A 26346-nucleotide genomic window follows, 5' to 3' on the forward strand; every position below is an offset into this window, starting at 1 on the left:
GCTCTTTATGCCCTCATCTATGTCGTTTATGTAGATTGTGAACAGCAGAGGGCCCAACACTGACCCCTGTGGAACACCGCTCGTGACACTTCCCCACTCTGATTTCTCCCCATTTATGCAAACTCTCTGCTGCCTATTTGTCAACCATGCCTCTATCCAGGAAAAAATTTCTCCTCCTATTCCATGTGCTTTAATTTTCCTCAATAGTCTCTGATGTGGGACCCTGTCAAAAGCCTTACTGAAGTCCATATACACAATATCATATTCATTACCATGATCTACCTCCTCAAATACCTTAGTGAAAAAAGTTAATAAATTCGTAAGGCAGGAACGCCCCTTTGTAAAACCATGCTGAGATTCGTTGATTAATTTATGCTTTTCAAGGTGGCTACGAACTGCCTCGGCAATTATTGATTCCATAAATTTTCCCACTATGGAGGTTAGGCTTATTGGTCTATAGTTCGAAGCTAAGGACCTGTCACCTGTTTTGAAAATAGGTATCACATTTGCCATTTTCCACTTATCTGGCACCATGCCAGTTTGTAGTGATATGTTGAAAAGATTAGCCAAAGGTGTGCTAAGCTCCTCTTTACATTCCTTTAGAACCCTTGCATACAGTTCATCAGGGCCTGGGGATTTGTTAGGTTTTAATTTATCTATTTGCCTAAGGACCATGTCACTTGTGACCCTAATAGTGCACAGTTTATTATCGTCCTGTTCTACATAATTTATCATTACTGGAATATCGCTGGTATCCTCCTGTGTAAAAACTGAGAGGAAGTATGTGTTAAAAATTCTACACATTTCCTTATCACTGTCAGTGAGCTGACCCGAGGAACTTTTGAGTGGGCCTATCTTGTCCCTGATCTTACTTCTGTATACCTGAAAGAATCCTTTTGGGTTAGTCTTCGATTCTCTTGCAACTTTAACCTCATAATCTCTTTTTGCTTTTCTAATTCCCTCTTTAAATGGCTTGAAACTGAGCTCAAAGTAGCGGAAATGTTAAATTTTTGCCGATATTCAAGAGTAAACAAACGACCTCACACGTCTAATACACGTCAGCTGGTGGGTCTAATATACATTCAAAATATGGTGATGATATTTATACAAATTTTTACAGTATTGAATAACAGTAAATCTTCTATTTTTGGTGTGAATAAAAATTCATATGTGAATAAAATCAAAATGGAATTTATTTGTAAAGCCTCAAAACATAACTAATGAACGAGGAAATGTTAGTTTGTGCCAGGAATGCCTACATTGTTCATTCTGGACCTATTTTGAAATTGGAATATTTTGAACTTTGTGTTAAATTGGCCAAATTAACAATTTCCGATCACTTTATTTTGTAGTTGAAACAGTTGACTTGGCGATTTCTTGTGCTCAATCGATAGAATAGAAGTAATACTAGTGAAATAGCTAAGAATTTGGTTGATTGGAATAATGTAATTGGCCTAAAAATGGGAGTCAAAGTCGGCAAAATCACCGATTCGTAAATGTCGCTGACACATCAAAATTCGTGAGAGCATAATTTCGTAAATTTTCCACCAAATTTCGTACTTTTTGTTTTATTACCTTCACAAAAAGATTCTCTACGATTTCATAAGAAAAAATAAAAAATTTTTTTTTTGAAAATTCTTGGACACTGGTGCGTGACTCCAGATTTGGGCCTTGGACCCTGAAAGGGTTAATCCACATAATCCTTGAATTTATACATTTATATTCCCTCTTCTCCTATAACTGATCTTTCAACATTATTGCTACCCCTTCCTTAGAGCTAACTCTCTCGGATACTTCTGACTTAATCCCATTTATTTCTCCCCACTGAAACTCGCCTACCCCCTTCAGCTTTGTTTTGCTTAGAGCTGTGACATCCAACTTCTTTTCATTCATAACATTAGCAATCATCTCTTTCTTATCATCTGCACTACATCCATACACATTCAAACATCCCAGTTTTATAAAGTTTTTCTTCTTCACTTTTTTAGTGTTTTCTACAGGAGAAGGGGTTACTAGCCCAGTGCTCCTGGCATTGTAGTCACCTCGTACAACATTCATGGCTTACAGAGGAAAGATTCTTTTCTACTTCCCCATGGAGAATTATTTGTATGTATGAGCTTACTAATGATAAATCTTACATTTGTGGGCTAGGAAGAGGATTGTTGTTAGGATTAATGTTTATTTTTTCCTTTATGTATGTTCTTTAATTTTTTATTTATTATTTTTTGGGTATTCCTGTATAATCATTTTTTTGAGTACTGTAAACTTTTATGAATACAGTCTCTCCTCACTTAATGATGTACTCGTTTAATGACCTCTTGGACTTACAACAGGCTCTCTGACCAGTTTGCATGCCTAAATAATGTATATTAGAGATGATTTCCTCTATTCTGTTTATTACAATATTCAGTACACTACTGTATAAACATTTAAAAATATTCTAACAAAGTTATAAATGGTGCAAAGGTAACATTAAAACAATATCAAAAGATGGTCGACACAAACCTACTACCAGTATAGTATGTTCCTCGCTTAACGACCAATTCATTTACCAACCTGCTCTTAGGAACGGAACTCTGCCATTAAGTGAGGAGAGACTGTACTGTATATGTACTGTTATTTTGAGTACTGCATATGTACTATTTTTGAGTACTGTATATGTATTTTTTGAGTACTGTATATGTACTGTTTTTTGAGTACTCCTGTATAGTGCATTTTGTTGCAGATTTATATAGTAGTCTGGTGAAGAGAGTAACATTTGGGTGTGAGTCTTCTGTGGACGAGGCCAACCAGATCCTGTACAACTTGCTCTTAGATCATCTTTGTCAGCTACATCAGAACAAAGAGTTTCACCTGAGTGCCGCTGACATGCAGGCTCTGCCCACGGTGCTTCAGGAGCGCCAGCGTCCTCCTAGTGCCAAAGACTCACCATTTACCAACACCACCATTAGTGAGTTCAAAAATAAATGTATTTTGGGCAGGCAATTTTAAGCAATATACAGGTGCTCCTTGACTTATGATGGAGTTATGTTCCAAGAATTCATTGTAAGTTGAAAATATCATAAGTTGAATATGAATATGATACGATAAAAACTATCTAAATACATGTACCAGTATTGAAAAGTAAATAAATGACTTCTTCCCATGCTGTAGCAATGTTCCTGATAATTTTAATGATGTTAAAATGCATCGCTATTGTACAAATTGCAAAGTTGAAATATCATAAGTTGAACCACCGTAAAGCGAGGAGCATCTGTATTTTGATTAAGTAATTTCACGTCACACAGTTGAGGTGAGGTCACCTATCAAGGAATTTCGAGATGAGAGGTCATGTTGGGTGCAGGCAGTGGAGGTTAGGCAACACTGAATGTGCCCTAGATCTCAAGGTCAGGTCCTGCACCACATGCTGGTGGCTTTCTTTGATACCTAATAATTTATTACATGTAAACTAAATTAATTGTATACTGCATAAAAGAAATCAAATTTTATATTTGATAATGACCACAACAATGTATCTACATCATCTGCTAGAGAAATGATAGGATGGACAATGAGAACCTTCAAAACTTTAGATGCCAACCCCATGATGATTCTCTTCAAATCATTTGTTCTCTCTCGGCTGGAATATTGCTGTACACTAATGGCCTCTTTCAAGGCAGGTGAAATTGCTGACCTGGAGAGAGTACAGAGAACTTTCATGGTACACATAAGTACGATAAAGCACCTAAATTACAGGGAATGATTGAAGTCCCTTGATTTGTATTCCCTGAAATGCAGGTGAGAAAGATATTGATAATATACACTTGGAAAATCCTAGAGGGATTAGTACCAAACTTGTACTTGAAAATCACTCCCTACAAAAGCAAAAGACTTGGCAGAAGATGCAACATTCCCCCAACGAAAAGCAGGGGCACCACGAGTACACCAAGAGACAACACAATAAGTGTCAGGGGCCCAAGACTGTTCAACTGCCTCCCAGCTGTCTTCAAGAAGGAGATGAACAGGTACCTAAAGTCAGTACCTCATCAGCCGGGCTGTGGTTCATATGTTGATTTATGTACAGCCAACAGTAACAGCCTGGTTGATCAGACCCTGATCCACTATGAGGCCTGGTCTCAGACTGGGCTGCGGGGGCGTTGACCCCCGAAACCCTCTCCAGGTATACTCCAGGCCATTTGTGTTTTTCGTGCTGTTTTAGATTAGTTTTAGCAATGAGTTAACCCTTTCAGTGTTCAGACCCCCGATCTGAAACTTGTCCACAGGGTCCAAGAATTTAAAATAAAAAATTATATTTTCCTTATGAAATGGTAGAGAATCTTATTCTGAAGGTAATAAAACAAAAACTATGATATTTGATGCAAAATTGATGAAATTAACTATCACGAATTTTGTTGCATCAGCGAAATTTGCACATCCGTGATTTTGCCCACTTTGACTCCCATTTTAGTAAGTAAAGTAAAGTAAAGTTTATTTCTTTGTAAAGGTTACAGTGTGTAATTACAGTTTTAATTTGCTAAATACAAAGATAGCCACTATCATGCCGAGGAATTTTGGGCAAACTAATCCTAATACTTAGAAACTAATTAAAACTAGATAAGATAATAGTACATAGTAACTACACTTAAAACTAGACAAGAAGTAGTGATTAACTGTTTTACAATCTTAATTAAACTTAATACAAGTGAGAGGTAGTAAGGTGGAGTAAGGTTCGGTAAAATAATCTTGAAATTGCACACAAAATCTACCTTACAAGTAATGGTGCAGGTGGTAATATTTTATGGATTGGCAGAATTAAAAGCCAGGAGGTCACATAATAAAACTAGTTAGCAGATGTTTTGGTTAATTTGGCTAATATTGTGAGATGATTTTTTAGCAAAGTCCTAAATTTATAAGCTGTCAGGGGATCCTTGACCTGTTCTGGTAGCAACTTCCAGATCTTTGGGCCCTTCATGTGCATAGCGTTCTTGCATAGTGAGAGACTGACTCGAGGGATGTTGAAAAGTGCCTTATGCCTTGTATTGTGGCTGTGCATTCTGTTGTAACTGTCAAGGAGTAGTTTTAGGGTTGGGTTTACAGTGGAGTTTACTGCTCAGTATATGTAGTAGGCACAATATTAACTCTTTCAGGGTTTTGGCCGTACTAGTACGGCTTGCTCACTAGTACGTTAGTACTAGTACTCATAAATTCTAGCGCCTTCAAATCGAGTGAGAGAAAGCTGGTAGGCCTACATATGAAAGAATGGGTATATGTGGTCAGTGTGTGCAGTATAAAAAAAATCCTGCAGCACACAGTGCGTAATGAGAAAAAAAAAACTTTGACGGTGTTTTTGGATTAACACAGCGACTTTGCACTGTATTTTCGTACGGTATTTATTGTTGTATTCTAGTTTTCCTGGTCTCATTGTATAGAATGGAAGACATATTACAGAAATTGAGATGATTTTGACTGGTTTTACAATGAAAAGTACCTTGAAATTGAGCTCAGAGTAGCAGAAATGTTCGATTTTTACCAAAGTTCAAAAGTAAACAAATCATGCTAAGCATCCAATACACATCAACTGGTGAGTCTTATATTCTTTTGCAAGTGCGACGATATTATTTATACCATTTCTACACTAATGCAGTAGTCTGCATAACAGTAAATCTTCTATTTTTTGTGAGAATAAAAATTCAAAATGGAAAGCAGAAGAATGTAAGAGGGGCGTGGGGACGTGACTAATAAACAGAGGAAATGTTATTTTAGTGCCAGAAATGTCTTTGTTTATTCTGGACCCTATTCGGAAATTGGCATCTTTTGAAATTTGTGTGAAATTGACAAAATTGCTAAATTCTGACCACTGTATTGGATAGTTGAAATCGGTAAATGGGTGGTTTCTTGTACTCATTCGATGGAAAAAAATGGAGTTCTAGCGAAATAGTTATGATTTTTGTCGACTAGTACATTGGATTGGCTGAAAATAGGGCTTAAATTGGGCAAAATCGCCAATGCATAAACATCGTCGAGACCGCTAACTTTGCGAGAGCATAATTCCATAAGTTTTCCATCAAATTTCATACTTTTGGTGTCATTATGATCGGGAAAAGATTCTCTATCTTTTCATAAGAAAATATATATATATATTTTTTTTAAATTTGGGGGACCCTGAGAACAAGTCTCTGAGAGGGCCTGAGGACCCTGAAAGGGTTAAGAGTGTATGTCTTGTATATTTAGCAAGTTGAGTCTCTTGAAAAGTGGTGGGGTGTGCTGTCTAGCACAGGAGCTGGTTATCATCCACACAGCAGCTTTTTGTTGGATTATTAACCCTTAAACTGTCCAAACGTAGATCTACGTTTGCACGTATAGCACTCCGAATGTAGATTTACTTTTTTTTTACATAAACAATGTAAAATCGAACTTTGATCTACGTTCGGAGCGCTACGCGTGCAAACATAGATCTACGTTTGGACAGTTTAAGGGTTAAGGGTCTAAGGTGGTTGACTGTGGTTGAGCCCCAGGCACAAATACCATAGGTGAGGTAAGGATATATTAGAGAGTGGTACAGGGTAAGGAGAGTCGTTTGTGGTACATAGTATCATATCTTGGAAAGGATTCTTACTGATTTGGAAATTTTCTTGGCTATGTGATGGGTATGGGACTGAAATTTAAGATTACAGTCAAGGAGAAGACCTAAAAATTTGCCCTCCATTTGTCTTGATATAGGGGAACCATTTAACCCTTTCAGGGTCCCCAGGCCCTCTCCCAGACTTGTTCTCAGGGTTGCCCAAATTTCAAAAAAAAAAAAATTATTTTTTATGAAAAGATAGAGAATCTTTTCCCGATTATAATGACACCAAAAGTATGAAATTTGATGGAAAACTTATGGAATTATGCTCTCGCAAAGTTAGCGGTCTCAACGATGTTTACATATCGGCAATTTTGCCCATTTTGAGATGTATTTTCGGCCAATTCCAGTGTACTAGTCGACAAAAATCATAACTATTTCGCTAGAACTCCATTTTTTCTATCAAATGAGTACAAGTAACCACCCATTTACCAATTTCAACTATCCAATACAGTGGTCAGAATTTTGCAATTTTGCCAATTTCACACAAATTTCAAAAGATGCCAATTTCCAAATAGGGTCCAGAATAAACAAAGACATTTCTGGCACTAAAATAACATTTCCTCTGTTCATTAGACATGTCTCCATGCCCTTCTTACATTCTTTTGCTTTCCACTTTGAATTTTTATTCTCACAAAAAATAGAAGATTTACTGTTATGCAGACTACTGCATTAGTGTAGAAATGGTATAAATAATATCGGCACACTTGTGAAAGAATATTAGACTCACCAGTTGACGTGTATTGGACGCTTAGCATGATTTGTTTACTTATAAACTTTGGTAAAAATCGAACATTTCTGCTAATTTGAGCTCAATTTCAAGGTACTTTTCATTGTAAAACCAGTCAAAATCATCTCAATTTCTGTAATATGTCTTCCATTCTATACAATGAGACCAGGAAAACTAGAATACAACAATAAATACCATACGAAAATACAGTGCAATGTCGCTGTTTTAATCCAAAAACACGGTCAAAGTTTTTTTTTCTCATTACGCACTGTGTGCTGCAGGATTTTTTTTTTATACTGCGCACACTGACCACATAGACCCATTCTTTCATATGTAGGCCTACCAGCTTTCTTTCACTAGATTTGAGGGTGCTAGAATTTAGACGTACTAGTACGTCATGGACCCTGGTGCATAAGCCGTACTAGTCCGTCCGAAACTCTGAAAGGATTAACAATATGTTAAGTTGGATATTTAAGGCTCTGTTGCCAAACAGCATGAAGTATGTTTTGTCTATGTTGAGAGTGAGTTTGTTGGTCATCATCCAAGTATATATCTGTAGCAGTTCATTGTTTACTGTGTTTCTAAGTACAGCTGGGTCTGAATGGGAGTAGACATTTTTTTTTTTTTGACAAGTCGGCCGTCTCCCATAGAGGCAGGGTAACACAAAAAAGAAAGAAAATCCACAAAAAGAAAATACTTTCATCATCATTCACCACTTTCACCTTACTCACACATAATCACTGTTTTTGCAGAGGTGCTCAGAATACAACAGTTTAGGAGTATATACATATAAAAATACACAACATATCCCTCCAAACTGCTAATATCCCAAACCCCTCCTTTAGAGTGCAGGCATTGTATGTACTTCCCATTTCTAGGACTCATGTCCGGCTATATAAAATAACTGGTTTCCCTGAATCCCTTCACTAAATATTACCCTGCTCACACTCCAACAGATTGTCAGGTCCCAAATACCATTCGTCTCCATTCACTCCTATCTAACACGCTCACGCATGCTTGCTGGAAGTCCACTCCCCTTGCCCACAAAACCTCCTTTACCCCCTCCCTCCAACCTTTTCGAGGACAACCCCTACTCCGCCTTCCTTCCCCTACAGATTTATACGCTCTCCATGTCATTCTACTTTGATCCATTCTCTCTAAATGACCAAACCATCTCAACAACCCCTCTTCAGCCCTCTGACTAATACTTTTATTAACGCCACAACTTCTCCTAATTTCCACATTCCGAATTTTCTGCATAATATTTACACCACACATTGCCCTTAGACAGGACATCTCCACTGCCTCCAACCGCCTCCTCGCTGCAGCATTTACAACCCAAACTTTACACCCATATAAGAGTGTTGGTTCTACTATACTTTCATACATTCCCTTCTTTAACTCCATAGATAACATTGTTTGACTCCACATATACCTCAATGCACCACTCACCTTTTTTCCTTCGTCAGTTCTATGATTAACCTCATCCTTCATAAATCCATCCGCTGACACGTCAACTCCCAAATATCTGAAAACATTTAGATAAAGATAGGGAAGTTTTTATTGCATTTATGGATTTAGAAAAGGCATATGATAGAGTGGATAGAGGAGCAATGTGGCAGATGTTGCAAGTATATGGAATAGGTGGTAAGTTATTAAATGCTGTAAAGAGTTTTTATGAGGATAGTGAGGCTCAGGTTAGGGTGTGTAGAAGAGAGGGAAACTACTTCCGGTAAAAGTAGGTCTTAGACAGGGATGTGTAATGTCACCATGGTTGTTTAATATATTTATAGATGGGGTTGTAAAGGAAGTAAATGCTAGGGTGTTTGGGAGAGGGGTGGGATTAAATTATGGGGAATCAAATTCAAAATGGGAATTGACACAGTTACTTTTTGCTGATGATACTGTGCTTATGGGAGATTCTAAAGAAAAATTGCAAAGGTTAGTGGATGAGTTTGGGAATGTGTGTAAAGGTAGAAAGTTGAAAGTGAACATAGAAAAGAGTAAGGTGATGAGGGTGTCAAATAATTTAGATAAAGAAAAATTGGATATCAAATTGGGGAGGAGGAGTATGGAAGAAGTGAATGTTTTCAGATACTTGGGAGTTGACGTGTCGGCGGATGGATTTATGAAGGATGAGGTTAATCATAGAATTGATGAGGGAAAAAAGGTGAGTGGTGCGTTGAGGTATATGTTAAGTCAAAAAACGTTATCTATGGAGGCAAAGAAGGGAATGTATGAAAGTATAGTAGTACCAACACTCTTATATGGGTGTGAAGCTTGGGTGGTAAATGCAGCAGCGAGGAGACGGTTGGAGGCAGTGGAGATGTCCTGTTTAAGGGCAATGTGTGGTGTAAATATTATGCAGAAAATTCGGAGTGTGGAAATTAGGAGAAGGTGTGGAGTTAATAAAAGTATTAGTCAGAGGGCAGAAGAGGGGTTGTTGAGGTGGTTTGGTCATTTAGAGAGAATGGATCAAAGTAGAATGACATGGAAAGCATATAAATCTATAGGGGAAGGAAGGCGGGGTAGGGGTCGTCCTCGAAAGGGTTGGAGAGAGGGGGTAAAGGAGGTTTTGTGGGTAAGGGGCTTGGACTTCCAGCAAGCGTGCGTGAGCGTGTTAGATAGGAGTGAATGGAGACGAATGGTACTTGGGACCTGACGATCTGTTGGAGTGTGAGCAGGGTAATATTTAGTGAAGGGATTCAGGGAAACCGGTTATTTTCATATAGTCGGACTTGAGTCCTGGAAATGGGAAGTACAATGCCTGCACTTTAAAGGAGGGGTTTGGGATATTGGCAGTTTGGAGGGATATGTTGTGTATCTTTATATGTGTATGCTTCTAGACTGTTGTATTCTGAGCACCTCTGCAAAAACAGTGATAATGTGCGAGTGTGGTGAAAGTGTTGAATGATGATGAAACTATTTTCTTTTTGGGGATTTTCTTTCTTTTTTGGGTCACCCTACCTCGGTGGGAGACGGCCGACTTGTTGAAAAAAAAAAAAAAAAAATTTGCTTCTTCCATACTACTCCTCCCCAATTTGATACCCAATTTTTCTTTATCTAAATCATTTAATACCCTCATCACCTTATTCTTTTCTATGTTCACTTTCAACCCTCTACCTTTACACACACTCCCAAATTCGTCCACTAACCTTTGCAACTTTTCTTTAGGATCTCCCATAAGCACAGTGTCATCAGCAAAATGTAACTGTGTCACTTCCCATTTTGTATTTGATTCCCCATAATTTAATCTTACCCCTCTCCCGAACACCCTAGCATTTACTTCTTTTACAACCCCATCTATAAATAACAAAAGGCACAATACCGTGACTGGAACGATACACAAATAACCCGCACATAAAAGAGAGAAGCTTACGACGACGTTTCGGTCCGACTTGGACCATTGACAAAGTCACACTAACAGAGGTGGAGCAGGACGGCTATATATAGGCAGGAAGAGGTGGAGGTAGTAGTAATAGTAGTAGTAGTAGTAGTACAAGAATTGTATATAATACCGACAGGATGAAATGACACATGCACAACACCCGGGCATCCCCACCGTAGACGTTTCGCCATCCAGCCAGCCACTGGATGGCGAAACGTCCACAACAAAGACAACCAGACGCCGCACATGTGTCTTAATTTCGTCAGTAGTTGTAGTAGAAGAAGAAGAGGTAGTAGTAGTGGTAGTGGTAGAAGTGGGAAATAAGGAAGACGAGCCAGTCAAATACAAAGGAAGGGGAGCACTGCAAGAGAGCTAGAAACCCACAGAGGGAGAGCAAGCGCACCGAGGTGTGTGAAAGGGGAAGTGGTGAAATAAAATAAATGAAGAAGGAACAGAAACACGAAACAGGAGAGAGAAAGACAACCCAGAGGAGAAAAGGAGAGAGGAAAGGGGAAGAGGAAGAAGAAAAAGAAGAAGAAGAAGAAGAAGAAGAAAAAGAAAAAATGTGGATTCAGGTTAAGTCACGGGTGTTCTGAAGTTTGGAGCATTTTACAATGTAGTGGGAGAGGAAGGCATCTACAGAGACGAAGCCAGGGCTAAGGTTCATACAAGGAAATTTGTGTATTAGAGAGGATTCAACTAAACGGCTACTGTTCGAGTTGGAAGTAGGGAAGACAGTTTTAGCAGAAGACCAGTCAATAGGATGGCTATGATCTCTGACGTGACAGAAAAGAGCATTGTTAGTGTCGGCAAGCCTAACACTATTTTTGTGCTCCCTAAGTCTGTCAGAAAGAGATCGACCAGTTTCTCCGAAGTATTGAAGAGGACAGGAGGAGCAAGAAATAGAGTAGACACCAGGAACATCTGTAGAGGGAGGAGAGGTATGAACGAGATTAGTGCGAAGAGTGTTAGTCTGGCGGAAGGTAAGCTTGATGTCTAAGGGACGGAGAGAATTGTTGAGATTAGAAAGACCGGAAATGTAGGGAAGGCAGAGGATAGAAGAGTTCCCATGAGTAGAGAGTTTGGGAGAGAAGAAATTGTGTTTAGCACGTGAGAGGGCAGAGTCGATGAAATGGGAAGGGTAGCCAAGACGGGAGAACTAACAATGCTCTTTTCTGTCACGTCAGAGATCATAGCCATCCTATTGACTGGTCTTCTGCTAAAACTGTCTTCCCTACTTCCAACTCGAACAGTCGCCGTTTAGTTGAATCCTCTCTAATACACAACTTTCCTTGTATGAACCTTAGCCCTGGCATCGTCTCTGTAGATGCCTTCCTCTCCCACTACATTGTAAAATGCTCCAAACTTCAGAACACCCGTGACTTAACCTGAATCCTCATTTTTTTCTTTTTTTCTTCTTCTTCTTCTTCTTCTTCTTCTTCTTCTTCTTCTTCTTCTTCTTCTTCTTCTTCTTCTTCTTCTTCTTCTTCTTCTTTTTCTTCTTCCTCTTCCCCTTTCCTCTCTCCTTTTCTCCTCTGGGTTGTCTTTCTCTCTCCTGTCTCGTGTTTCTGTTCCTTCTTCATTTATTTTATTTCACCACTTCCCCTTTCACGCACCTCGGTGCGCTTGCTCTCCCTCTGTGGGTTTCTAGCTCTCTTGCAGTGCTCCCCTTCCTTTGTATTTGACTGGCTCGTCTTCCTTATTTCCCACTTCTACCACTACCACTACTACCACTACCACTACTACTACCTCTTCTTCTACTACAACTACTGATGAAATTAAGACACATGTGCGGCGTCTGGTTGTCTTTGTTGTGGATGTTTCGCCATCCAGTGGCTGGCTGGATGGCGAAACGTCTACGGTGGGGATGCCCGGGTGTTGTGCATGTGTCATTTCATCCTGTCGGTATTATATACAATTCTTGTACTACTACTACTACTACTACTACTACTACCTCCACCTCTTCCTGCCTATATATAGCCGTCCTGCTCCACCTCTGTTAGTGTGACTTTGTCAATGGTCCAAGTCGGACCGAAACGTCGTCGTAAGCTTCTCTCTTTTATGTGTGGGTTATTTGTGTACCCATCTATAAATATATTAAACAACCATGGTGACATTGCACATCTCTGTCTAAGACCTACTTTTACTGGGAAGTAGTCTCCTCTTCTACACACCCTAACCTGAGCCTCACTATCCTCATAAAAACTCTTTACAGCATTTAGTAACTTACCACCTATTCCATACTTGCAACATCTGCCACATTGCTCCTTTATCCACTCTATCATATGCCTTTTCTAAATCCAGAAATGCAATAAAAACTTCCCTACCTTTATCTATATATTGTTCACATATATGATTTAACATAGACACTTGATCTACACATCCCCTACCCACAGTAAAACCTCCTTGCTCATCTGCAATTCTACATTCTGTGTCATCTGCGAATAGAACTGGTTTAAGGAGTTGGGATGCATTGGGGAGATCATTGATGTAGATGAGAAAGAGGAGTGGGTCTGGGCCACTACCCTGGGGTATTCCTATAGCTACAGCTTGGATAGCGGACTTGACCGCATTGGCATGTACATACTGGTGTCTGTCGTTAAGGTAGGATTTTAAGTAGGCAAGAGAATGTCACCAATTACATTATTCCAGTCGACCAAATTCTTAGCTATTTTGCTAGTATGTGTTCCATTTTATCTATTGAGCACAAGAAATTGCCCAATCAACTATTTCAACTCCCCAATAAAGTGATCGGAAATTGGTAATTTGGCCAATTTCACACAAAGTTCAAAATATTCCAATTTCAAAATAGGGTCACGAATAAACAATGCAGGCTCTCCTGGTATAAAATAACATTTCCTCTGTTCATTAGTTACACTTCCAGGCTTTACAAATGAATTCCACTTTGATTATGTATTCATGTAAAGAATTTTTTTTCACACCAAAACAGAAGATTTACTGTTATGCAATATTGTAATAATTGTATGATAATATCAGCGCATTTGTGAACGCACATTAGACCCACCTGCTAACGTGTATTGGACGCATGACGTCATTTGTTTACTCTTGAACATGGGCAAAAATTGAACATTACCGCTATTTGAGCTCAGTTTCGAGCCATTATCAGTACAGGAAGGCCCCGCTTTACGGCGTTTCACTTTACGGCGTTCCGCTAATACGGACATTTCAAATTATGACCAAAACTCACTATACGGCTCCCCCCACCTGACTTTCTAATACGGTCACCGTGCCCCACCCTGTTTGTTTACATTCTCCATGAGCTCAGTAAGCACTAAGTCTCTCCATTTTGTCTGGAAACTCCAAAATTTCAAATGTTTTTAAAAGTTATTTCATATTTTATATATACTCTGATAATTATACTTATGTATACCTGTACCTAAATAAACTTACATACATCGAGTCATTTAAATGTCGTATATTACGTTAATATACACATTTTCATTAATCCATCCATGATATTTTTTTCAAAATTATATAATAAACACGATGCATAACATATAAATAAGATAAATACACCCCACAGTAGAATAAATAAACATAAATGTGAGATGTGAGCAGACGACTTCCACAAGTGACGCCATAATAACAATACTCACCGAGTCTCATTAAATGTCGTATATTACGGTAATATACACATTTTCATTAATCCATCCATGATATTTTTTTCAAAATTATATAATAAACACGATGCATAACATATAAATAAGATAAATACACCCCACAGTAGAATAAATAAACAAATGTGAGATGTGAGCAGACGACTTGCACAAGTGGTGATAATAACAATACTGAGTCTCATTAAATGTCGTATATTACGGTAATATACACATTTTCATTAATCCATCCATGATACTTTTTTCAAAATTATATAATAAACACGATGCATAACATATAAATAAGATAAATACACCCCACAGTAGAATAAATAAACAAATGTGAGATGTGAGCAGACGACTTGCACAAGTGGTGATAATAACAATACTGAGTCTCATTAAATGTCGTATATTACGGTAATATACACATTTTCATTAATCCAGCCATGATATTTTTTTCAAAATTATATAATAAACACGATACATAACATAAAAAGATGATAAATACACCCCACAATAGAATAAATAAACATAAATATAAGATGTGGGAGCCTGGTTTGTTTACATAACTATGTGTGGGTGGGGTGGCCTGGTAAGGTAGCCTGGCTTATTACAATACATACCACACTTGATTTCTTACAATAAATACTACTTGTCTCACCCTAGATTAAGACTATAAATATTTTAAGGTAAGTAATGAGTGCACTATGTGTGTATTGTACTTTTTTATTGTTTTTTGATGCCTGGTTCTATTGCTAACTTAATATATGTTAGTGTAAACTTGTTATCTAGTGTTTGTATGCATTTTTAAGTGGAAAAAAAGGGTGTTCCACTTTACGGCGGTTTCCGCTTTACGGCGGTAGCCTGGAACCTAACCCGCCGTATAAGTGGGGCCTTCCTGTACTAAAACCAATCAAAATTATCTCTATTTCTGTAATATATCATCCATTCTATCAAATGAGCCCAAGAAACCGTGAATACAACCGTGAAAAACATACAAAAATACACCACAAACTCGCTGTTTTAATCCAAAAACATGGTTGCAGTTCTTTTTCTCATTATGCACTGCTTACTGCAGGATTTGTTTTGTATGGTGCACACTTATCACATAGATGCAGTCTCTCATTTCTAGGCCCAGATTTGCCGTTCACATCTTATGTGAGTGAGGTGAGCTTATGCCGTAGTACTACGGCTTGGACCCTGGCTTCAAAGCCATAGAACTACGGAACGGACCCTCAAAGGATTAAACTAAAATGTATTTGTCTCTGTTCTGCACGATGTTACTAATGGCGAGTGCAGTGTATCTGCTGATTCATGACTTAACCACTTCTGTTGTTTTCCTAGTACAACAAATGATCTTGTTTGATGTTCATGAGATATGTGCATGTGTGTGTATATGTTTCTGAGCACTACACATGCATTCTGTATATTGTCCATACTACTGGCATATCTGTGTTCTTGTAGTCAAGTAGCAAAGTCCCTTGATGTTTCTTCTGTGTACATGCAGTTGCATCTCTGATATGAGATACTGTATACTCCTATATGACAGTGTTCTTAGTAGGGTAGAGAGTCCTTATAATTGTTTTTGTGATTAGAACTGCTACTCCATTGTCAGCTATATACTTTTGGTATGCCTTTGATGAGTTTCAAGAGTTTTTCTATTCCTGGAGCCTGGCCTATGGCCAGGCTCCAGGAGTAGAAAAACTCTACTAGACAAGCTGTACTCTGCTTGCCTGGTCATCCAGGCTGTTGCTGTTGGTGGCCTGCTGACCCACATATCCATCACAGCCTGGTTGTTCTGGCATCTAATGTATGCCACATCATCTATACCAGATGAAACATCTCAACCTCAGCCTCATCCACCACCTGACTGACTCACACCATGTCTTAGCATTAGATACATATATCACCAGCTTGATACTTTTTTGTAACTCATAAAGTCTCATGTAGGTGAAGCATCATACTAATAAATAACTTTTGTTATATGTGTTTTTATCACTTGTTTGTTACATTTTACTTTGGTTACCTATGCAGTATTTTCTTTTATTGTAATATTACAATATTATTTCAAAGTTTACCTATTTTAATCAGATGATATGGATGTAACTTATGCGTTTGTCTTCACAGATAAAATGAGTGATCCTCCCAAGTGGCGGTGTTTCCTGAAGGGCGTGTCCAGCAACCATCTCCTCATTACTCTTCTTCCAGCTTCTTATTACGATCTCAAGATGCTCTTAGTCAAACGTGCCAATATAACCGAGACCAACAACATGGCTCTTAAGCTTCTGCCAAATTCTCTAAACTTTTTGGACTTTGACACTGAGACTAATACAACTGACCAGCCAGCAGCTGGCCTCATGTCAGAGCAGCAGATATCTTTCGAAAGCAGCACATCGTCGCTGACACACATGACATCTCCTAGTCTGCCTCCACCCACACCTACCAACTTCAGATCTGCTACTGTGTCAGTTGATGAGGTTGGTGAACCTACTTCATCCAGAATTCGCTATAAATCTGGTCCAGTTTTTCAAACAAATTCGCATCACGTTCAGTCAGTATTTTCTGATTCACTGCTGCGAGAAAGAGCCAGTTCTTTCCATGTAAGTCGAGAGCGATGTAGTTCTTTTGGACAAGGAGCCGGAGCTGCAGAAAGGAACCGCACTGGTTCTGTTGATTCACCTACCAAAGAACCGCAGTGTGATGTCCCTAAAGTCTTGTCTCCAAATGAGCACATAAGGAAAACATACATTTCGATGCCATCTAAATCGTATTCTGGTGGGTTTGATCCTGCAGTTACAAGCATGTCAGTGGAAGCTCTGAAGACTGAAGAGAGCTTCGTGCCGATGCATTTACAAGCTGCTGCAGCTGCAGGAGACGTAGATCCTGCCAGCAGAGTTTCCAACCTTGATGAAAGCACAACCATTGCCAATCCACCACCTTGGCACAAACCTCTGTATGGTGCTGTTACTTTACCTATCTATGTTTACGACTGCAAACTGAGCAGCATCACCACTCAGCTGATCAACTGGTGAGTCTTGCTAAACCTAGAGAGGTATATTTCTAGAACTAGTCTTCATCCATTATACCTGGGTATGCTGTGCCTGCTGAGAACAAGTGTTAAGATATAATCATTCTAATCATAATTTATTGTTGAAACTGAGTAACATATAATGATCATTACAGTTAATGTGAAGCTTGTAACAGTTCTATTTGACCACCCACACCTGTCAATACCTCACTTGGGTTAAGTAGTTGTGTATGAAATTAATAACTCCATTAATGGAATAAGGTAAGGCCCCCATATCCACGGATTTGGTTTCCGTGGTTTCAGTTATCCATGTTTTACTGTGGCCCAAAAATAACCTTTAATTTTGCTTAATAATGGCACCAAATGGTGACAGTTCTTTAGCGCCTAAGAGAAACTGTGAAGTGCTTCCCATCAGTAAAAAAGTGCTATGTATCTGTGTAAAAGTGCTATGGTATGTATGTAAACGAAAACAACTTATATATGGGCTTCACTACTATCCATGGTTTCAGGTATCCATGATAGGTCTTGGAATGTATCCCTTGCAGATACAAGGGACTACTGTACTGTGTTATTGTGCTCTGCTTATTTATTTCTTCTGTTTGACAAAATATTTGTTTGTAGAAGATACTTGGAGAATCTTGATAATACTTGACTGGAAGATACACAAAAGGAGATTCTATTTAAAATGAAAGACATTTAGAAAAATAACTATTCATTAGAACAGGATGTTTTGATAATAATGAAAATTTCTTTGAAGATCATTATACATCTAATGTATTGTACCTGACTTTTTATTTTTTCAGCAATAATCGTTCTAGTGTTGTAGGGAAGGACATTTACATAGACTCCACCTCCAAGTTAGAGTGTGACATAATAGAGGATACAGTACCTCTGAAGGATGATTCCATCCCCCCTCCTGCTGCAACCTTTCAGGAAGATCCCAAACAACCCAGTCCTGAACCTCGCTCAGAAGAATCTGACGTTGGAGGTACACACCAGTTTACTTTTTTTGTTTTCAACACACCGGCTGTCTCTCACCAAGACAGTGTGACCCAAAAAAGAAGAAAACTATAGTGTTTTTCTTCTTTTAACAATTAGTAATTTATACAGGAGAAGGGGTTATAATAACTGTATAAGATATTTATTTTTTCTTGCAACATTAACCATTTCCCACTAAGGTAAGGTGACACAAGGAAGGAAAACATTCATCACCCCCATTCCAGAGGCAATGTTAGGGTTGTTGTCACCCGGGGTGGAATCCCTGGTATCATCTGATATTTCATTTCCTTCCCTTCAATCCTGCAAAATCATCTATCACATCATCAAAATCAATGATTTTCCCTATATACGCCTATTTGTACTCTGTAATCCTATAATAGGATTTTTCTCTTAGGTTCTTGCAGCATGATTTTGGTCATTAGTGTTACCTTCTTTAGAGGCTTTATGGTGTCACCCCTTAAATGGTGTCACCTGGGGTGCCCCCACCCCTCTTACAATGCCCCTGCCTCATTCCATAGCTGCCTAGCTGAGAGTGCCAGCACATTACATTTGAAGTGATCCTGGGAACCATTACATCAGTGGTGGTGCCAGAGGGAGACTTGGGGAGGCTTCAGTCCCTGCCAGAATTCCCTTACCACCCCCAAAAGCTCCCCCAAATAAAATTAATAATAATAACTGCTACAAAAGAAGGCTCCTGGCCCCCTAACAACCAGGTAGCCTCACCTTAGCAGCTCCAGTATAGAAATTCCAGTACTGCCCCTGCATAACATCCCCACTCATCCTTTTTGAAAGTGGTAAGAAATGTGATTAATGTGCTACTTAAACTGACTTTTCTAACTACAGGGGTCTTTGTTATATGTGACAGGTATTTTCTTGGCCCAGTGTGCATGTATATTGTAAAAGTAAATAATGAACACAATTGATATGTTAACCCATAAACTGTCCAAACGTAAATCTATGTTTTCACTGCTAGCGCTCCGAACATAGATCTATTTTTTTTTACAAGCTTTCAAATGTAAAAAACGTAGATCTATGTTCTGAGCGCTAGTGGTACAAACGTAGATCTACGTTTGGACAGTTTAAGGGTTAAACATATGGATATGTTTCGAGATCTTGACAGTACTGCCTTCAGACTCATTTAATATTTTTGGTGAGTTATTGTGTGCAGAGGGCTTGGACATCCAGTAGGGATGTGTGAGCATATTAGGAGCTAATGAAAGCAAATGGTTTTTATGACGACATGCTGTTGGAGTATGAGGAAATTTATATTTATGAAGGGATTCAAGGAAACCAGTTAACCAGACTTAGAGTCAAGGTGGTGGGTAGTACATTTTCTGCATTATAAAGGAGGGGTGGAGATATTTTGCAGTTCTTGAATTGTAGTATCTGCATGTCTCTGGCAGGACAGTAATGGAGAGAGGGATGATGAAGGTTTCTTCTTTTTCTGGCCATCCTGTGTTGGTTGGAAACAGCAAATGTGTTTAAAAATATATGTATCACAGCTACTACTACTGTTATCACCTTTGTTTGAATTATCACAGCTGCTACTAGTACTACTATTATCACCTTAGTAAGTAATGTCTACATTGGTAAAACCAAACAAAATCTTTAAATATTTTTCTCAGATTACAGTTGTGTGCGCGGTCATGTAGAAGCACTGGAAGTGTTGTACCTGCGGAGCTTTGTGTTGGGTGTGTTCCAAGCTCTGCAGAGAGACCTAACTGTCCACTGCCAGGACATGCAGGCTGCTCTCGACCTCTGCTCTGAGTCCGTCATGGAGATTGAAGTTACTGACTTTCTGCAGGTGAGTTGATCAATTCTCTCTCATCTCTCCTACCTACAACATTCTTTGATTAACAGCCAGAATAATCTTCAATTACTAACTACAATAGTTTTTGATTAGCAACTACAGCAGTCTTTGATTAGTAATAAGAGAAATTTCATAGGAGAACTTCACATAAACCTCCACTGATAAGTGAAGAAGAATCCTTCCTCTGTAAGTGATGCGTTTCATAACAGGCGAATAAAATACCAGGAGCAAGGTGCTAGTAACACCTTCTCCTGTATAAATAACTAAATACTGGGAGCAAGGAGCTAGTAACCCCTCCTGCTCCTCCTCTGTTAGTGTGACTTTGTCAATGGTCCAAGTCGGACCGAAACGTCGTCGTAAGCTTCTGTCTTTTATGTGTGGGTTATTTGTGTATAAATTACTAAATGCCAGGAGCAAGGTGCTAGTAACCCCTTCTCCTGTATAAATTACTAAATGCCAGGAGCAAGGTGCTAGTAACCCCTTCTCCTGTATAAATTACTAAATGCCAGGAGCAAGATGCTAGTAACACCTTCTCCTGTATAAATTACTAAATGCCAGGAGCAAGGTGCTAGTAACACCTTCTTCTCTATAAATTACTAAATGCCGGGAGCAAGGTGCTAGTTACCCCTTCTGTACAAATGCCTTCTCCTGTATAAATTACTAAATGCCAGGAGCAAGGTGCTAGTAACCCCTTCCATATAAATTACTAAATACCGGGAGCAAGGTAACACCTTCTCCTGTATAAATTACTAAATGCCAGGAGCAAAATTACTAAATGGTGCTAGTAACACCTTCTCCTCTATAAATTACTAAATGCCAGGAGCAAGATGCTAGTAACACCTTCTCCTGTATAAATTACTAAATGCCAGGAGCAAGGTGCTAGTAACACCTTCTTCTCTATAAATTACTAAATGCCAGGAGCAAGGTGCTAGTAACACCTTCTTCTCTATAAATTACTAAATGCCAGGAGCAAGGTGCTAGTAACACCTTCTCCTGTATAAATTACTAAATGCCAGGAGCAAGGTGCTAGTAACACCTTCTTCTCTATAAATTACTAAATGCCAGGAGCAAGGTGCTAGTAACACCTTCTCCTGTATAAATTACTAAATGCCAGGAGCAAGGTGCTAGTAACACCTTCTTCTCTATAAATTACTAAATGCCAGGAGCAAGGTGCTAGTAACACCTTCTCCTGTATAAATTACTAAATGCCAGGAGCAAGGTGCTAGTAACACCTTCTTCTGTATAAATTACTAAACGCCAGGAGCAAGGTGCTAGTAACACCTTCTTCTGTATAAATTACTAAATGCCAGGAGCAAGGTGCTAGTAACACCTTCTTCTGTATAAATTACTAAATGCCAGGAGCAAGGTGCTAGTAACACCTTCTTCTGTATAAATTACTAAATGCCAGGAGCAAGGTGCTAGTAACCCCTTCTCCTGTATAAATTACTAAATGCCGGGAGCAAGGGGCTAGTAACCCCTTCTCCTGTATAAATTACTAAATGCCGGGAGCAAGGTGCTAGTAACACCTTCTCCTGTATAAATTACTAAATGCCGGGAGCAAGGGGCTAGTAACCCCGTCTCCTGTATAAATTACTAAATGCCGGGAGCAAGGTGCTAGTAACCCCTTCTCTTGTGTAAATTACTAAATGCCGGGAGCAAGGGGCTAGTAACCCCTTCTCCTGTATAAATTACTAAATGCCGGGAGCAAGGTGCTAGTAACCCCTTCTCCTGTATAAATTACTAAATGCCGGGAGCAAGGTGCTAGTAACCCCTTCTCCTGTATAAATTACTAAATGCCAGGAGCAAGGTGCTAGTAACCCCTTCTCCTGTATAAATTACTGAATGCTGGGAACAAGGTGCTAGTAACCCCTTCTCCTGTATAAATTACTGAATGGTGGGAACAAGGTGCTAGTAACCCCTTCTCCTGTATAAATTACTGAATGCTAGGAACAAGGTGCTAGTAACCCCTTCTCCTGTATAAATTACTGAATGGTGGGAACAAGGTGCTAGTAACCCCTTCTGTATAAATTACTGAATGCTAGGAACAAGGTGCTAGTAACCCCTTATGTATGAATTACTGAATATTGGGAACAAGGTGCTAGTAACCCCTTCTCCTGTATAAATTACTGAATGCTGGGAACAAGGTGCTAGTAACCCCTTATGTATGAATTACTGAATATTGGGAACAAGGTGCTAGTAACCCCTTCTCCTGTATAAATTATTAAATGCTGGGAACAAGGTGCTAGTAACCCCTTCTCCTGTATAAACTACTGAATGCTGGGAACAAGGTGCTAGTAACCCCTTCTCCTGTATAAATTATTAAATGCTGCAAACAAGGTGCTAGTAACCCCTTCTCCTGTATAAATTACTGAATGCCAGGAACAAGGTGCTAGTAACCCCTTCTGTATAAATTACTGAATGCTGGGAACAAGGTGCTAGTAACACCTTCTCCTGTATAAATTATTAAATGCTGGGAACAAGGTGCTAGTAACCCCTTCTCCTGTATAAATTACTGAATGCTGAGAACAAGGTGCTAGTAACACCTTCTCCTGTATAAATTATTAAATGCTGGGAACAAGGTGCTAGTAACCCCTTCTCCTGTAGAAATTATTAAATGCTGGGAACAAGGTGCTAGTAACACCTTCTCCTGTATAAATTATTAAATGCTGGGAACAAGGTGCTAATAACCCCTTCTCCTGTATAAATTATTAAATGCTGGGAACAAGGTGCTAGTAACCCCTTCTCCTGTATAAATTATTAAATGCTGGGAACAAGGTGCTAGTAACACCTTCTCCTGCATAAATTATTAAATGCTGGGAACAAGGTGCTAGTAACACCTTCTCCTGTATAAATTATTAAATGCTGGGAACAAGGTGCTAGTAACTCCTCCTGTACAAATTATTAAATGCTGGGAAGGTGCTAGTGACTCCTTCTCCTATCAAATTATTAAATGCTGGGAACAAGGTGCTAGTAACACCTTCTCCTGTATAAATTATTAAATGCTGGGAACAAGGTGCTAGTAACCCCTTCTCCTGTATAAATTATTAAATGCTGGGAACAAGGTGCTAGTAACCCCTTCTCCTGTATAAATTATTAAATGCTGGGAACAAGGTGCTAGTAACACCTTCTCCTGTATAAATTATTAAATGCTGGGAACAAGGTGCTAGTAACTCCTCCTGTACAAATTATTAAATGCTGGGAAGGTGCTAGTGACTCCTTCTCCTATCAAATTATTAAATGCTGGGAACAAGGTGCTAGTAACACCTTCTGTATAAATTATTAAATGCTGGGAACAAGGTGCTAGTAACTCCTCCTGTACAAATTATTAAATGCTGGGAAGGTGCTAGTGACTCCTTCTCCTATCAAATTATTAAATGCTGGGAACAAGGCGCTAGTAACACCTTCTCCTGTATAAATTATTAAATGCTGGGAACAAGGTGCTAGTAACCCCTTCTCCTGTATAAATTATTAAATGCTGGGAACAAGGTGCTAGTAACACCTTCTCCTGTATAAATTATTAAATGCTGGGAACAAGGTGCTAGTAACGTATAAATTACTAAATGCCAGGAGCAAGGTGCTAGTAACACCTTCTTCTCTATAAATTACTAAATGCCAGGAGCAAGGTGCTAGTAACACCTTCTCCTGTATAAATTACTAAATGCCAGGAGCAAGGTGCTAGTAACACCTTCTTCTCTATAAATTACTAAATGCCAGGAGCAAGGTGCTAGTAACACCTTCTCCTGTATAAATTACTAAATGCCAGGAGCAAGGTGCTAGTAACACCTTCTCCTGTATAAATTACTAAATGCCAGGAGCAAGGTGCTAGTAACCCCTTCTCCTGTATAAATTACTAAATGCCAGGAGCAAGGTGCTAGTAACACCTTCTCCTGTATAAATTACTAAATGCCAGGAGCAAGGTGCTAGTAACACCTTCTTCTCTATAAATTACTAAATGCCAGGAGCAAGGTGCTAGTAACACCTTCTCCTGTATAAATTACTAAATGCCAGGTGCAAGGTGCTAGTAACACCTTCTTCTCTATAAATTGCTAAATGCCAGGAGCAAGGTGCTAGTAACACCTTGTCCTGTATAAATTACTAAATGCCAGGAGCAAGGTGCTAGTAACACCTTCTCCTGTATAAATTACTAAATGCCAGGAGCAAGGTGCTAGTAACACCTTCTCCTGTATAAATAACTAAATGCCAGGAGCAAGGTGCTAGTAACACCTTCTCCTGTATAAATAACTAAATGTAAAAAGAAGAAAACCAAAATTTCCTCTTTATAGAGTCACGCTGCCTAGGTGGGACACGGTCAGTGTGTTAGAAAGTATCATAATTTTTTCGTAGTCATTTATTAAGTAGTTGAGTGAATAATTTATTTGATAAATTTTGCATTGACAGAGTGAACTAATATTTTTTTGACCTTATTGAAATACAGGTGATTTTTTTTTATATTAATATTGAACAATTTGCATTTTATTTAGACTTAACTGGGATGAAAGTGAAATATTGAACTGTTTTTTATTTTAGAGTATTTGGGATGTTATTGAGGTTTTGTGAAATTATTGGGATCTTATTGAGCTTTTGTGAAATTATTGGGATCTTAATGAGCTTTTGTGAAATTATTGGAATCTTATTGAGCTTTTGTGAAATTTTTGGGATCTTATTGAGCTTTTGTGAAATTATTGGGATCTTATTGAGCTTTTGTGAAGTTATTGGGAGCTTATTGAGCTTTTGTGAAGTTATTGGGAGCTTATTGAGCTTTTGTGAAGTTATTGGGAGCTTATTGAGCTTTTGTGAAGTTATTGGGATCTTATTGAGCTTTTGTGAAATTATTGGGATCTTATTGAGCTTTTGTGAAGTTATTGGGATCTTATTGAGCTTTTGTGAAATTATTGGGAGCTTATTGAGCTTTTGTGAAGTTATTGGGAGCTTATTGAGCTTTTGTGAAGTTATTAGGATCTTAATGAGCTTTTGTGAAATTATTTTGATCTTATTGAGCTTCTGTGAAATTATTGGGATCTTATTGAGCTTTTGTGAAATTATTGGGATCTTATTGAGCTTTTGTGAAATTATTGGGAGCTTATTGAGCTTTTGTGAAGTTATTGGGAGCTTATTGAGCTTTTGTGAAGTTATTAGGATCTTAATGAGCTTTTGTGAAATTATTGGGATCTTATTGAGCTTCTGTGAAATTATTGGGATCTTATTGAGCTTTTGTGAAATTATTGGGATCTTATTGAGCTTTTGTGAAGTTATTGGGAGCTTATTGAGCTTTTGTGAAGTTATTAGGATCTTAATGAGCTTTTGTGAAATTATTGGGATCTTATTGAGCTTCTGTGAAATTATTGGGATCTTATTGAGCTTTTGTGAAATTATTGGGATCTTATTGAGCTTTTGTGAAATTATTGGGATCTTATTGAGCTTCTGTGAAATTATTGGGATCTTATTGAGCTTTTGTGAAATTATTGGGATCTTATTGAGCTTCTGTGAAATTATTGGGATCTTATTGAGCTTTTGTGAAATTATTGGGATCTTATTGAGCTTTTGTGAAATTATTGGGATCTTATTGAGCTTTTGTGAAATTATTGGGATCTTATTGAGCTTTTATGAAATTATTAGGATCTTATTGAGCTTTTGTGAAATTATACAGTTCCTCTATATACATCTCTGTATACAGTTCCTCTTTATACATCTTTATATGCAATTCTTCTATATACATCTCTTTATACAGTTCTTCTATATCCTTGTCTATATACATCTCCTCTATATACAGCTCCTCTATATACATCTTGTCTGTATACAGCTCCTCTATATACATCTCTATATACAGCTCCACTATGTACATCTCCTCTATATAGAACTTGCCTATGTACAGTTTCTCTATATACATCTATATATACATCTTGTCTATATACAGCTCCTCTATATGCATCTCTGTATACAGTTCCATTATTTACAGCTCCTTTATATACATCTCTGTATACATCTTGTCTATATACAATGCCTCTATATACATCTCTATATACATCTTGTCCATATACAGCTCCTCTATATACATCTTGTCTATATACAGCTCCTCTGTATACATCTTGTCTATATACAGCTCCTCTGTATACATCTTGTCTATATACAGCTCTATATACATCACTATATACATTTCTATATACAGCTCATCTATA

At 38.4% G+C, this 26346-nt stretch overlaps 1 protein-coding gene across 1 annotated transcript in view; it reads left to right on the plus strand.

The window, feature by feature from the left end:
* The window catches only part of LOC128699781 (KICSTOR complex protein SZT2), an 807931-nt gene that overhangs the window by 370826 nt on the left and 410759 nt on the right, over positions 1-26346 (plus strand). The window contains 4 exon segments of the mRNA XM_070102247.1: positions 2726-2950; positions 16461-17361; positions 18165-18349; positions 19986-20164. Coding sequence (XP_069958348.1) covers positions 2726-2950; positions 16461-17361; positions 18165-18349; positions 19986-20164 — 1490 coding nt within the window.

The sequence above is a fragment of the Cherax quadricarinatus genome, chromosome 81, assembly GCF_038502225.1.
Source record: "Cherax quadricarinatus isolate ZL_2023a chromosome 81, ASM3850222v1, whole genome shotgun sequence".
Taxonomy (NCBI): Eukaryota; Metazoa; Arthropoda; class Malacostraca; order Decapoda; family Parastacidae; genus Cherax; species Cherax quadricarinatus.